The sequence below is a fragment of the Anomaloglossus baeobatrachus genome, chromosome 7, assembly GCF_048569485.1.
Source record: "Anomaloglossus baeobatrachus isolate aAnoBae1 chromosome 7, aAnoBae1.hap1, whole genome shotgun sequence".
In the NCBI taxonomy this organism is placed as follows: Eukaryota; Metazoa; Chordata; class Amphibia; order Anura; family Aromobatidae; genus Anomaloglossus; species Anomaloglossus baeobatrachus.
Window position 1 is genome coordinate 296,482,207 of NC_134359.1, and position 15,379 is coordinate 296,497,585.

The following is a 15,379-nucleotide window of genomic DNA, read 5'->3' on the forward strand; positions in this document are numbered from 1 at the left end:
TTATTATTGGCTAAATTTGATTATTTCTTTTCTAAAGGGTGCTTTACACGCTGCAACATCGCTAACGATATATCGTCGGGGTCACGGTGGTTGTGACGTACATCTGGCGTCGTTAGCGACATCGCAGCGTGTGACAGGCTGGAGCAACCTAAAACGATCGCAAAAAAGACAAAAATCGTTTGTTTTGGAGAGGTCCTTTAATAACCAAAAATCGATGTCAGGTAATGTTAGGGCCAGATGGACGGGTAGACCCTGGAGGTGGATCCACTGGGCCGAACTCCCGGATGAGGGAAAGGAGTCCGGTAGCCGGAGCACTGTAGGTAGCAGGACAGTCCGTGCACTGAGAGCAAATGGAGAAGTCCCTGGGACCACGAGGTCACGGATGGTGGTCCGGGTGACGGAGCTCAGGTTCGGAAGCCGTGATGGTGTCAGGCAGGGTCCGGAACCGTTGGAGCGAGATGACGGGTCACCGCAGGGATCCGAGATGGTACGGACTGTCAGGATGGCAGATGGGCAGCGTTCGGGGTTCGAGGTACCGCAGGACCGGATGGCGATGCAGGGTCGGCTCTAGAAGACAGAGAGGTAAGTATCTCATAGAACACAAGGAGACCTGACTCCTAGCTTGGAAAAACACGAAGAACAGGCCCCGCTCCCTTGGACATTAACCCCCTATATACCCTGTACCTGAGTGCATGATTTCCTGTTAATTGACACTGGCCCTTTAAGAAAGGTTCAGTGACCGCGCGCGCGCCCTAATGCGCGTGCGCGCAGCCCGGGTGCCAGAAGCCAGGGCAGGAAGCTGAAGGGAGGACGCAGGGGAGCCGGCCAGGAACTGGGAAGCCGTCGGGCGCCGGGAGCGGAGACCAGGGGGCCTGGGAAGTGCGGGCACCGGAGGCCTGAGAGCGGGGAGCGTGGCAGGTGAGCCGGGGAGCGGAGCTGAGGACCCGGGGATCGGAGCAGGGGACCCGGGGAGGGGATCCGAGGACCCGGGGAGCGTGACAGGTAAGTAGCGATGTTGTTCCTCGTTCCTGTGGCAGCACACATCGCAGGAGCGACGAACCTCTCCTTACCTGCGGCCGCCGGCAATGAGGAAGGAAGGAGGTGGGCGGGATGTTTCAGCCGCTTATCTCCGCCCCTCCTCTGCTATTGGACGGCTGCCGTGTGACGTCGCTGTGACGCCGCATGAAGCGCCCCCTTAGAAAGGAGGTGGATCGCCGGACACAGCGACGTTGCAGGGAAAGTAAGTGCGTGTGACGGGTGTTAGCGATGTTGTGCGGGTGAATTGTGAATTGAAAATGTTGAGAAGAAATGATCAGACCAGGAAGAGAAATAAGTGGATTTCTCTGCTAAGATATATTACAAAAATCTTATTTTCATATGTGCTATTGATTTATAAAGTAAAAATTAAAATGACGGTTACTCTTTAAAAGGGTTTTCCCAAGAGCAAAGCAAAGTTGATTTATTTTGATCAATAGATCTTGGAATAATAATAATTTCTACAATTGGACGTTATATAAAATGTTCCTGTGCTGAGATAATCCTATATATGCACTCTTGCTGTGTACTGTGTAATAGCTGTGTCTGACCGTACAGAGACATGGTCTGATCATACCACATCTCCTGGGCTGGGGAGGATGCAAAGGAGTATACAGTCATTACAGCAGGGGTGGGGAACCTTTTTACTGCCGGGGGCCATTTGGAATTTCCTACTAACCTTTGGGGGCCGCACAACATTATCAACCTGAAAAATAACCCTGCTATATTTGGTCAAACGATTAATTAACTCACCCCTATTGTGGAGGCAGGAGCTGCTTCTCTTTGGTGCGATTGTGATGTTCGGTGATATTGATCATCTTGTTTCTCACAGCTGCTTTTCCAGGTCTGTCTCTGTCTGGAGATGCTGGGGGCATACACATCACAGGAGGGGACAGGGCGCATAAATTACAGGAGACACTGGGAGTACACATCACAGGATGGGCTGGGGCATATACATCACAGGAGGGGCTGGGGCATATACATCACAGGAGGGGCTGGGGCATATACATCACAGGAGGGGCTGGGGCATATACATCAGTAGGGGGCATGGACAGCCCTGGCGGTGGCACAGACATGACTGGGGACACGCACAGCACTGGGTGGCAGCACGGACTGCACTGGGTGGCAGCACGGACTGCACTGGGTGGCAGCACGGACTGCACTGGGTGGCAGCACTAGGGAGACAGACAGGTCTGGGGGAACATAGACATCAACAGGAGAGCATGGACTGGGGAGCATAGAAAGCAGTGGGAGGGTACAGACAGCAGTAGCGAGTTAAGAGCACTGAGGGGTGGCACACAGCACTGGGGAGCATGGACAGCATATGGGGGGCACAGGCAGCACTCACCGTGGCATGGACAGCACTGGTGGCAGCATGGACAGCATTAGGTGGTGCGGACAGCACTGGTGGGGGGGCATAGACATCACCCAGGGGGTACTCACTGCACTAGGGGGGGCACGGACAGCAGTGAGGGGTTACACCGCGCTGAGGGGGTACACAGCACTGGGGTGTACACAGCATTAGGTGGTACACACAGCACTAGGGGGTACACACAGCACCTGGGGGTACACAGCACTGAGGGGTACACACTGTACTAGGAGGTACACAGCATGAGGGGGTACACACAGCACGAGGGGGTACACACAGCATGAGGGGGTATACACAGCACGAGGGGGTACACACAGCATTAGGGGGTACACACAGCATTAGGGGGTACACACAGCATTAGGGGGTACACACAGCATTAGGGGGTACTCACTGTACTAGGGGGTACACACTGTACTAGGGGGTACACACTGCACTAGGGGGTACACACTGCACTAGGGGGTACATACAGCACGAGGGGGTACACAGCACTGGGGTGTACACAGCATTAGGTGATACACACAGCACTAGGTGATACACACAGCACTAGGGGGTACACACAGCACCTTGGGGTACACAGCACTGGGAGGTACACACTGTACTAGGAGGTACACAGCATGAGGGGGTACACACAGCACGAGGGGGTACACACAGCACGAGGGGGTATACACAGCACGAGGGGGTACACACAGCATTAGGGGGTACACACAGCATTAGGGGGTACACACAGCATTAGGGGGTACACACAGCATTAGGGGGTACTCACTGTACTAGGGGGTACACACTGTACTAGGGGGTACACACTGCACTAGGGGGTACACACTGCACTAGGGGGTACACACTGCACTAGGGGGTACACACTGCACTAGGGTGTACACAGCATTAGGTGATACACACAGCACTAGGGGGTACACACAGCACCTTGGGGTACACAGCACTGGGAGGTACACACTGTACTAGGAGGTACACAGCATGAGGGGGTACACACAGCACGAGGGGGTACACACAGCACGAGGGGGTATACACAGCACGAGGGGGTACACACAGCATTAGGGGGTACACACAGCATTAGGGGGTACACACAGCATTAGGGGGTACACACAGCATTAGGGGGTACTCACTGTACTAGGGGGTACACACTGTACTAGGGGGTACACACTGCACTAGGGGGTACACACTGCACTAGGGGGTACATACAGCACGAGGGGGTACACAGCACTGGGGTGTACACAGCATTAGGTGATACACACAGCACTAGGGGGTACACACAGCACCTTGGGGTACACAGCACTGGGAGGTACACACTGTACTAGGAGGTACACAGCATGAAGGGGTACACACAGCACGAGGGGGTAAACACAGCACGAGGGGCTACACACAGCACGAGGGGGTATACAGCACTAGGGGGTACACAGCACTAGGGGGTACACACAGCATTAAGGGGTACACACAGCATTAGGGGGTACTCACTGTACTAGGGGGTACTCACTGCACTAGGGGGTACACACTGCACCAGGGGGTACACACTGCACCAGGGGGTACATACAGCACGAGGGGGTACACACAGCATTGGGGGGTACACACAGCACTGGGGGTTCACAGCACGAGGGGGTACACACAGCATTGGGGGGTACATACAGCACGAGGGGGTACACACAGCATTGGGGGGTACACACAGCACTGGGGGTTCACAGCACGAGGGGGTACACACAGCATTGGGGGGTACATACAGCATTGGGGGGTACACACAGTACGAGGGGGTACACAGCACTGAGCGGGGGGGGGGGGGCAGCGATGGGTTCAGTACTCACAGTGAGGGGGAGGGAGAGTCACACACACACACAGCACAGTTTCGGGAGGCTGGTAAACCTGCTGCAGCTCTTCTGTGTGACTTTATCGCAGCTTGCTGCTTACCCGCCCACCAGAGCACACAGGCCGGGGATAAGCCTAGAATGTATGGGCTGCAGTCAGGTCCTGGAAGTCAGGATCTGGAGAGAGCCCGTACATTCTAGCATCTACCCACAGGGCATCAGGCAGTGGGATTTAAAGGGCCGACAGCCGGGAAAAGCGCGGCTGCCACCAAAGCACAATGGTCCCCGGGAATGTGCCCGGGGGCCGCATAAAAAGTCATCACGGGCCGTATACGGCCCGCGGGCCGGAGGTTCCCCACCCCTGCATTACAGCATGGGATCACAAATTATTCTTTCTTTGAAGTAAAACATCTCTAAAGCTGGTGTCACACATAACGACAACGACAACGACGTCGCTGCAACGTCACCATATTCTGTGACGTTGCAGCGACCTCAACAGCGACGTCGCTGTGTGTGACACATAACAACGATCAGACCCCTGCTGCGAAATCGTTTCTCGCTCCTGAATGCTCCAGGTCATTTTTTGATCGCTGCTATCCCGCTGCGCCATGCTGATAAGCTGATAATCCTTGTGTTTCACACCGCAGCAGCGACGCTACGCTACGTCTGAAACCACACAACGACCGTCGACGTCGCTATGATCGCTGCTCCGTCGCTGCTTTATATAGCATGTTTGACAGCTTACTAACGATCATCTATGGTCGCTGCTACGTCACAGAATATGGTGACGTTGCAGCGACGTCGTTGTCGTTATGTGTGACACCAGCTTTAAAAACAGTCAGGGAAATGCTTTACCTCACAGAAAGATTCAGCTATGATCTCATGCCGTAATGCCTGTATACTTTTTTACTTCCTCCTCTGCCCAGGAGATATAGTATGATCAGACGATGTTGCTGTACGGTCAGACACGTCTATTACACAGTACATATATAAGCACTGCACATATACTGTATAAGATTATCTCGGCATGTGAACATTTTTTTTAAAACAGATCCAATTGTGGAAGCTATTATTATTCCAAGATTTATTCATTAAAAGTAACTTTAAAATTAACTTTATTCATGGAAAAAGTTAAAACCCCTTTTAAGCCTTCTGTCCGTAAAGGAATTGTCAAATAGAAAACAAAAAGTTATTAATGGCCCCAGAGTGCTTCATAAATGAAAAATATATATATACATTTAACTCCTGGTCCGCTCCAACACTCCCAGCCTTATGTCCCTCGCTGGTCTCCTGACTTTCACAATTTCATGTAACTGCTGCAGCCAATCAGTGGCTACTGATCGACTGCAGTGTTCAATATTATGTATCTTTCGCTCTGACAGTATAGTGAAGGCTGCAGTCAGCAGATACATGATATTGTGTGTGTTGCATGATGCCCATGCACAGTACAGAAAGCTGTGGAACAGTGCTGGTTGTTGAGGGAAGTATTCAGCTTTTTTATTTTACTCTCACCATAAACTTGTCAGATAACTTCTTGATGAAACTGACTGTTGTTCTCACCTGTGATCTCAGACTGCAGAGAATTCATGTCTTCTCTCACTTGGATGACAAGCTGGTAAAAGCTCTTCTGAATATCAGCTCAGGAAGGATTTCCAGGTAGCTATTCAGAAATTTCAGCTCTTATCACTTAATCTGTGGCCGAACAAGAAAGGCTGCATGTTTAATGAAGTAAAATATCTGATCCATCCCCATGCTGCTAGTCGTAAATGAGCCAGGACTAGTCCAGTGGGCGTCACCTTTCCCAGACTAGTCTTGGCTCAGATCCACTAATCACCCCCCCTCAGCGTGAGTGACATCATCCTTACAATTTACTTTTTGGTAAAAATAACCAGAAATCTCACTCTTGTGCCAACGGTCCTACTTTGAAGTGTGTTTTATAAAGGATGTCAATCACGCCCCACTTCATGAGAGGACCTCGGGAAGATGGCACTGTGCATGAGATTTCCAGCTGTCCTAACATGAAGTACAGTGCACGTATGATGTTATTCACAGCAATGGGGACTTGATTAGGGGATCTGAGCAAGGACTAGTCTGGGGAAAGCAAAGTCCCACCAAACTAGTACTCACTAAATTGTAAATTACCATATGTCAAGCTGCAGAATGGGACAAATGTCAGGGGTCCCTGAACAAGCTTTTCCTGATTTTCCCAGGGTCTCAGATGGTGACTCATTACATAATATCTTGCCTATTACATTGTTAGGGTGAACACTTTGAAATGTTCACTAGTTGCCTGCTCCTGACCTAATTGGTATGGATCAAGTGCATACATGAAAGAATGACATTAGACAGAATCGGATGTATTGTCTCCTTGATCAGAGAATGGCATGGCTCCAAGAGAGAGACCTTTATTTCAACAGCGCATCAACTTATATAAACTAGGAAAAGGGGCATGGTCGGCTCTACAGTGGGCATGCTCGGATGTGTCCATTGGTCAGTGTCTGCTCAATGGGTTAGTCCATGGGTTGGTCCATGGGCCGGTTAGTGGGTTGGTCCGTGAGGTCATCAGTGAGTTGGTCATCTTCTCCCATCTGGACATTCCTTGCATACCAGGACAGGGTGTGGAGAACCGGAAATTACAGCCATCTTAAATGTGTGTCACACGATGATATATCTGAACTGACTATGTAATGTTAAATAATACGTTTCATCTGTGATTTCCCACAAGCCCCTATGTCTCGAGGTTAATTAAGTATTTGATCCAATGGCCCTCCTCAACAACATTATCTATTTAGTCTATTGAGCCTTCAGTATAGTCTATTGAGCCTTTGTTTCTATTGAGCCTTTAGTATTCTATCATCTTAGGGTGATCAATAGAAAAACGCCAACTCATCTCCGATGATGGGATCCTAATTACAATTACATCACCTACTTTTATAATGCTCTCAGTGTAAGGTATACAGTTCTAGGATTTCTTAGCTTTCTTTCTTAGGGGTGCTTCACACATAGCGAGATCGCTACCGAAATCGCTGCTATGTCACAGTTTTGGTGACGCACCAGTGACCTCATTAGCGATCTCGCTGTGTGTGACACTGAGCAGCGATCTGGCCCCTGCTGTGAGATCGCTGCTCGTTACACACAGCCCTGGTTCGTTTTCTTCAAAGGCGCTCTAACGCTGTGACGCACACATCGCTGTGTGTGACAGCGAGAGAGCGACGTAATGAAGCGAGCAGGGAGCAGGAGCCGGCATCTGGCAGCTGCGGTAAGCTGTAACCAAGATAAACATCGGGGTAACCAAGGGAAGCCCTTTTCCTGGTTACCCGATATTTACCTTCGTTACCAGCCTCCGCCGCTCTCGCTGCTAGTGCCGGCTCCTGCTCTCTGCACATGTAGCTGCAGTACACATCGGGTTAATTAACCCCATGTGTACTGTAGCTAGGAGAGCAGGGAGCCAGCGCTAAGCAGTGTGCGCGGCTCCCTGCTCTCTGCACATGTAGCTGCAGTACACATGGGGTTAATTAACCCCATGTGTACTGTAGCTAGGAGAGCAGGGAGCCAGTGCTAAGCGCGGCTCCCTGCTCTCTGCACATGTAGCGACGTTATGATCGCTGCTGCGTCGCTGTGTTTGACAGCTAAGCAGCGATCATAACAGCGACATACAAGGTCGCTGTTACGTCACAGAAAATGGTGAAATTAACAGCGACGTCGCTGTCGCTATGTGTGAACCCAGCCTAAGTTTCTTAACATAATGACATGGGAAACTGTTTATGACCTTGGCGAACATCAGGGGCTATGTACAAGACCACAATGTAGGTAAAAATAATTGGGTCCTCTCATTTTCTTTTCTTTTTCTTTTGACCTTTTTTCTTGCACATACATTACCCCTGTGCAGTGAAAGCCCCACAGGTGACCAGTGATTTTTAGTATTTCCCTGCACCACAAGAAAGAGCTCAACTAGTGTTATATCTCTTTTATTATAAGAATCATGGTGTTTGTTCACTTTCGCCATATAAGAAATGTTATCCAAATGATTAATGATCCCTGATTCTGAAATAATCATTAGAAGGAGGCGTGCAGTACAGGAATAATTAGTAACAGCGTTACACAGGTTGGATTGCAGTGTAAGGTCCATATACACAAGAGCGACTTTTTTAGCTTTTTTTTTTTTTTACACATAACAACCACATACAAAGTAATGGTGTAAGTGACCAAGATAAGAATTAACGTTTTTGTGACAAATTCATAAAATAGCTTGTGGTTAATGAGCTTTGCATAAAGTCAAACATAGTGGTTTTTTTCTAACTGTAACCATTTTTGTATGCAACCTTTTAGCACAAAAGGTAGCAAGTTTTGGGAAAAGTTGCGGAAATTGTGAAAAAAAATTACATATAATTACATGCCCATGATCAGGACCCGTTGCGTCCTGGACGCGACGGGTCCTGACCTGCGGGGCCGGGAGTCTCCTCCGCAGGAGACCGCAGCTGCTTGCACCCATGATCTGGGCTCAGGCATTTGCGATCTCTCACTGTTGTTCTCCCTGTGGAGAACGCTTGCGATTCTGCAGCAATCGACATGTTGCGGCTTGGAAAGTTGCACTGCAGGTCAGTTTTTGGGCACAGGATTTCTACAAATCCCATCCATTGTGGTTATACTGTACATCGCATTGTTTTGGACACAGCGAAAACACACTACATCCAAAACGCTGCAAACACTGATCGTGGACACGCACCCTAAGGCTGTGTGCGTATGTTGCGTTTTTCATGCGTTTATGCTGCGTTTTGCACTGCAGCGTAAACGCATGCGTCCTGAGTCCCCAGCACAATCTATGAAGACTGTGCAAATTCCATCCGCACGTTGCGTTTTAGAACGTAGCATTTCGGCCACTGCCAAAACACTGCGTTCTAAAAAGCAACATGTCACTTCTTTTGTGCATTCTGGAAGCTTTTCCCACTCTGCCTATGGCAGAGCAAGCATCCAGAACGCATCAATTCTGCAACAATTCAGCATGGCACAATGCTTTCAAAACGCAGCTTTTCGGCTGCGTTTTGAAACGCACATGCAGTGACTTAAACGCTGCAGAATAGAACGCACACGTACACAAATAGCCTAAAGGGTGCTTTAAACGCTGCGACATCGCTAACGATATATCGTTGGGGTCACAGTGTTTGTGACGCACATCCGGCGTCGTTAGTGACATCGCAGCGTGTGATGCCTAGGAGCGACGATCAACGATTGCAAAAACAGCAAAAATCGTTCGTTGTTGACACGTCGCTCCTAATCATAATGTTGTTGGTGTTTCATTCCGCAGGTTGTTCGTCGTTCCTGCTGCACCACACATCGCTACGTGTGACACCGCAGGAACGACGAACATCATCCTACCTGCGTAAGGAGGAAGGAAGGAGGTGGGCGGCATGTTCCGGACGCTCATCTCCGCCCCTCCTCTTCTATTGGATGGCTGTTTTGTGACGTCGCCGTGACGCCGAACGCACCTCCCCCTTGAAGGAGGGCTTGTTCGGTGGCGACAGCGACGTTGCTGAACAGGTATGTGTGTGTGACGCTGCCGTAGCGATATTGTTCGCTACGGCAGCGATCACCACATGTCGCACGAACGACGGGGACGGGTGCTATCGTGCTCTACATCGCTAGCAATCTCTAGCAAGCTAGCGATGTTGCAGCGTGGAAAGCACCCTTTAGAGTAACTTTAGTACAAATGTGAACATTTTTTAGACTTTTTGAAAAGTTGCAACTAATGAATCAGGCAAAAAAATCTGGAAGCTGTAAACCACGCCTGCAGAGACAAACTAATAAAAATCAGAAAATAGAAGTTAGGCATAAAATAGACTTCAAGAAAGGTGCAAATGGAAAGATGAACTTGGTGCAATAAAACCTAAAAACTAGACAAAAAAGCAGGTGCAAATGTAATACTGAATCTGGTCCTGAAGCTTCTTGAGCTGACATTGTCTTCTAGTGTTGCAGCATTTTAGTCACTGGTCTCTTCTGTGCTCTGTTTCTTCTCAACAGCATCCTGTGAAGAGCAATATAAAGACAGGATATGTATCAGTAGAAAATCTCCTTATTAAACCACAAATGTTTAAAAAAACAAGGAGTTGCCATGTAATTCAGTAATTGAAGTGCTCTGATGGCTCACTTGGGCTTATCAAAAATGCCTCAGAGACTGCAAGCTGTTATAAAAGCCAGAGGTGGTGCCACAAAATACTAGTGATGTATTGGAGGGTTCTTTTGTTTGTTTGTTTTTCAGGATTCCATATTTTTTCCTCATAATTGAGTGATTCCTTAATTTCCCCCCCTTTTTGGTTTTGAAAAGTAACTGTTAATGGCTGCACATTATCTTTTCACGATTTTTTTTTTTAGTGTGTCTTAAAGCCAGAAAGTTGCCATTTGAAATGACTTTAGTTTTGTGCCGTCTGTGATCTGCTTTTTTTTAAACAAAAGTAAACTGAATGAACATCCTGAGAGCCAGGGCAGGCCATAATGTTTGCCAGGGGTGGTATTACTTTTTTTTATATCTCTTATCTCACTTTATCCAGAGGTTTTTCCTCAGATGTAATATTACACTTATATTGACTTTTAGTCATATCTACAGTCATGGCCAAAAGTTTTGAGAATGCTACAACTATTATTTTTTACAAAGTCTACTGCTTAAGTTTTTCTAATGGCAATTTGCATATACTCCAGAATGTCATAAAGAGTGATCAGCTTAACAGCAATTACTTGCAAAGTCAATATTGGCTAAGAAAATGAACTTTAACCTCCAAAACACATTTCAACATCATTGCATTCCTGCCTTAAAAGGAGCAGCTGTGTGAGCAAGGATGGTTGACCTTAGGGAGATCAACATCCACCACTGCGGAGACACCATCACGTGTTTCTCAACGCAGTGATTCTAGAGCAATGCCCCCTGGGTAATATTCAAAGCAAGAAGGCCTGCGGAGACACCATCACATGTCTCAACGCTGGCAGGAAACTAGCCAGGTCTTTCACCGGGAAGGAACAACCACGGGAAGAGCAGTCTCCAGTCAAGGAGACCACCTATGCCAAACATGGTATCCATCCACAGACAGCCGTTTCGGGGTATTGCCCCTCATCAGTGTGGAGTAGGAATCTGGCTAGTGGGAGCATTGCCTAGTAAAAGACTATGTGAGCAAGGATGGTTGACCTTAGGGAGATCAACATCCACCACTGCGGAGACACCATCACGTGTTTCTCAACGCAGTGATTCTAGAGCAATGCCCCCTGGGTAATATTCAAAGCAAGAAGGCCTGCGGAGACACCATCACATGTCTCAACGCTGGCAGGAAACTAGTCAGGTCTTTCACCGGGAAGGAACAACCACGGGAAGAGCAGTCTCCAGTCAAGGAGACCACCTATGCCAAACATGGTATCCATCCACAGACAGCCGTTTCGGGGTATTGCCCCTCATCAGTGTGGAGTAGGAATCTGGCTAGTGGGAGCATTGCCTAGTAAAAGACTATGTGAGCAAGGATGGTTGACCTTAGGCAGATCAACATCCACCATTGTTTTAGTGATTGTTCCAGTAACACAGGTGTGGGTGTTGATGAGGACAGGGCTGGCGATCAATCAGTCATGATTAAGTAAGAATGACACCACTGGACACTTTAAAAGGAGGCTGGTGCTTGGTATCATTGTTTCTCTTCAGTTAACCATGGTTATCTCTAAAGAAACACGTCCAGCCATCATTGCTCTGCACAAAAATGGCCTAACAGGGAAGAGTATCGCAGCTACAAAGATTGCACCTCAGTCAACAATCTATCGCCTCAACAAGAACTTCAAAGAGAGAGCTTCCATTGTTGCCAAAAAGGCTCCAGGGCTCCCAAGAAGCACCAGCAAACGCCAGGACAGTATCTTAAAACTGTTTCAGCTGTGGGATCGGACTACCAGCAGTGCCGAGCTAGCTCAGCAATGGCAGCAGGCTGGTGTGAGTGCTTCTGCACGCTGTGAGGTGGAGACTCTTTGAGCAAGGCCTGGTTTCAAGGAGGGCAGCAAAGAAGCCACTTCTCTCCAGAAAAAACATCAGAGACCGACTGATATTCTGTAACAGGTACAGGGAGTGGACTGCTGAGGACTGGGGTAAAGTCATTTTCTCAGATGAATCCCCTTTTCGATTGTTTGGCACATCTGGAAAACAGCTTATTAGGAGAAGAAGAGGTGAGCGCTACCACCAGTCTTGTCTCATGCCAACTGTTAAGCATCCTGAAACGATTCATGTGTGGGGTTGCTTCTCAGCCAAGGGAATCGGCTCACTCACAGTCTTGCCTAAAAACACAGCCATGAATAAAGAATGGCACCAGAATGTCCTCTAAGAGCAACTTCTCCCAACTATCCAAGAGCAGTTTGGCGCCCAACAATGCCTTTTCCAGCATGATGGAGCACCTTGCCATAAAGCAAAGGTGATCACTAAATGGCTCATGGAACAAAACATAGAGATTTTGGGTCCATGGCCTGGAAACTCCCCAGATCTTAATCCCATTGAGAACTTGTGGGCAATCATCAAGAGACGAGTGGACAAACAAAAACCAACAAATTCTGGCAAAATGCAAGCATTGCTTATGCAAGAATGGACAGCTATCAGTCAGGATTTGCTCCAGAAGATGATTGAGAGCATGCCAGGGAGAATTGCAGAGGTCCTGAAGAAGAAGGGTCAACATTGTAAATATTGACTTGCTGCATTAACTCATTCTAACTGTCAAGAGAACCTTTTGGTCTCATAATATGATTACAATTATATTTCTGTATGTGATGGAAACATCAGACAAACACAATTAAAAACCAGAGGGAACAGATCATGTGAAAATATCATTTTGGTGTCATTCTCAAAACTTTTGGCCATGACTGTATTGTACTGATCTTGCTATGTTGTGAATCGCCATTCAAACATCCTTTTATTTTTCCCTTTCTTTGCTCTGCTTTCTTCTCTTTTTCTCCTTTTCCTCTGGCTGATCTTTGGATCCAGTCTTACCATATTTGCCAGCTTGCACTCATGCTTCTATTGTATATATACACACAATTTTTGTGTAGACTATTATCTAGAGGGGTTTTTTTCTTAGATATTACAGCATTTTGTACTCACCTTTGCTCTTTTTGTCAGTTTTTTTTAACCGACATACAGTGTATACATGTGGCACATTGCTACATTTTTTAATTACCCATTTCCTTCTCTTTGTTTTCTTTTCCCTTTTCTCTTTTTTTTTCTGTGATTTTTTTCTGCCATCTAGTGGACTTTTTCTGATACATCAACTTTCTCATTTGTATTCAAGCATTTATGGAATGATTTTCATTATTTGCGTTCTTATATGTGCACAACCTTCTGAATTGGGTCTTTTGAGTGACCTCTCTATTTTTAGTACTATTTTAACCATTTTTATTCAATAAAGATTTATCTTTTATTCAAGACAAATTTTTCTTGGCTGTAACTGTAGATTTATTTAGGTTTTCATTTGTGTTCCGATGGGGCAGATAGGATATCACTGCCAGCCACCTGTGGTCGTGTCTTATCTACCTTAAGAACAAAGAGTCAGCACTTTGAAATTAAGCAGTAATGAAAAATGATAAAAAGATTACAAATGATGTCATCCATAAACCGGGCCATACTCACTCCGCACTTGTAGGGGTCCACTGCTCTTCTCCAGAGGTGTCTCCAGGCTGGGATGCTCCACTCTGCAGATGATTTCTGAATTCCGGTCACTTGTTGTTGGGGTGAACTGCAGTCGGGCTGTACAGGACAATGTGGAGTCATAAAGTCTTTCCGACTTAGTGACTGACGTCTTATTATGTGGAAATTCCATCTGTTCATTCCCCTTCTTATACCAGCTCACGGTCACAGCATCGGGGAAATATCCAGAAATTCTACATTGTAGTTCACTTTCATTCATCGCAGTCAGAACAGGCACATGAATGTCAGATAATGTTGGATGCCATGAAAACTCTGTAACATGTCATCATAAAAGTGTTCAGTACGGTCACAAGTATTTTATAAAATCTAATTTATTTAATAAAAAAGTTAATTTTCTAATTTTTAACAACACTTAATGGTGTACTCTGATTTCAAACCTTTGTATCATGTTTATGAGATATGACATAAATGTGTGAGAGGTTCAGGCCCGACCTCTATCTTGACAGTTGGCCCCAAATCACCAGGAAAAGCACCGTGTTTCTACAGGCACAGCTCTCTAAAGTGATTATATTGACATTGAATATATGATTACTGATCATATTGTTCATACTTGACAATTTTTGGACCTCCTGTAGCTTGCTTAACCATCTCTCCATCCCCAGCATCTGAGAGGCTGGCCTTGAATATATCAAACTTTTACAGCATATCCTGTAGACATATCATAATTGTTCAAGATGCGAATACACCTCCAAGATTGTGTCCTTTTTTATTATTCTTATTCTTATTAATAGTTAATCCCTTTAGGATTAGCTATAACTAAATGCATATTGTCACGAAGATAGTTGGGAGATCACACAGATATCCCACCGCTACCACCAATAGTCCAGTAGTCAGGACAATATGCAATAGACTGACAATTGATGGACGAGGCAACAGCACCATCCACTAGTCTGCCGATTATTGGGTGCTTTCAAAGTGAACATACAGTGCCTACAAGTAGTATTCAACCCCCTGCAGATTTAGCAGGTTTGATAAGATGCAAATAAGTTAGAGCCTTCAAACTTCAAACAAGAGCAGGATTTATTAACAGATGCATAAATCTTACAAACCAACAAGTTATGTTGCTCAGTTAAATTTTACTAAATTTTCAACATAAAAGTGTGGGTCAATTATTATTCAACCCCTAGGTTTAATATTTTGTGGAATAACCCTTGTTTGCAATTACAGCTAATAATCGTCTTTTATAAGACCTGATCAGGCCGGCACAGGTCTCTGGAGTTATCTTGGCCCACTCCTCCATGCAGATCTTCTCCAAGTTATCTAGGTTCTTTGGGTGTCTCATGTGGACTTTAATCTTGAGCTCCTTCCACAAGTTTTCAATTGGGTTAAGGTCAGGAGACCGACTAGGCCACTGCAACACCTTGATTTTTTCCCTCTTGAACCAGGCCTTGGTTTTCTTGGCTGTGTGCTTTGGGTCGTTGTCTTGTTGGAAGATGAAATGACGACCCCTCTTAAGAT

At 46.7% G+C, this 15,379-nt stretch overlaps 1 protein-coding gene and 1 long non-coding RNA gene across 2 annotated transcripts in view; both read right to left on the minus strand.

Moving 5' to 3' along the window:
* Nucleotides 1-222: 222 nt before the first annotated feature.
* Nucleotides 223-4,383, minus strand: LOC142246477 (uncharacterized). Its single transcript, XR_012724897.1, has 3 exons — nucleotides 4,213-4,383; nucleotides 1,789-1,900; nucleotides 223-567 (listed from the first exon to the last, which is right to left on the minus strand). It is a non-coding gene; the product is annotated as an uncharacterized LOC142246477 (long non-coding RNA).
* Nucleotides 4,384-8,181: 3,798 nt separating this feature from the next.
* The window catches only part of LOC142246771 (uncharacterized), an 82,557-nt gene continuing 75,359 nt past the window's right edge, over nucleotides 8,182-15,379 (minus strand). Inside the window, exons 21-22 of the mRNA XM_075319822.1 lie at nucleotides 13,844-14,173; nucleotides 8,182-10,234 (exon numbers count right to left, since the gene is read on the minus strand). Coding sequence (XP_075175937.1) covers nucleotides 10,224-10,234; nucleotides 13,844-14,173 — 341 coding nt within the window. The 3' untranslated portion in view covers nucleotides 8,182-10,223. The remainder of the gene's footprint in view (nucleotides 10,235-13,843; nucleotides 14,174-15,379) is intronic.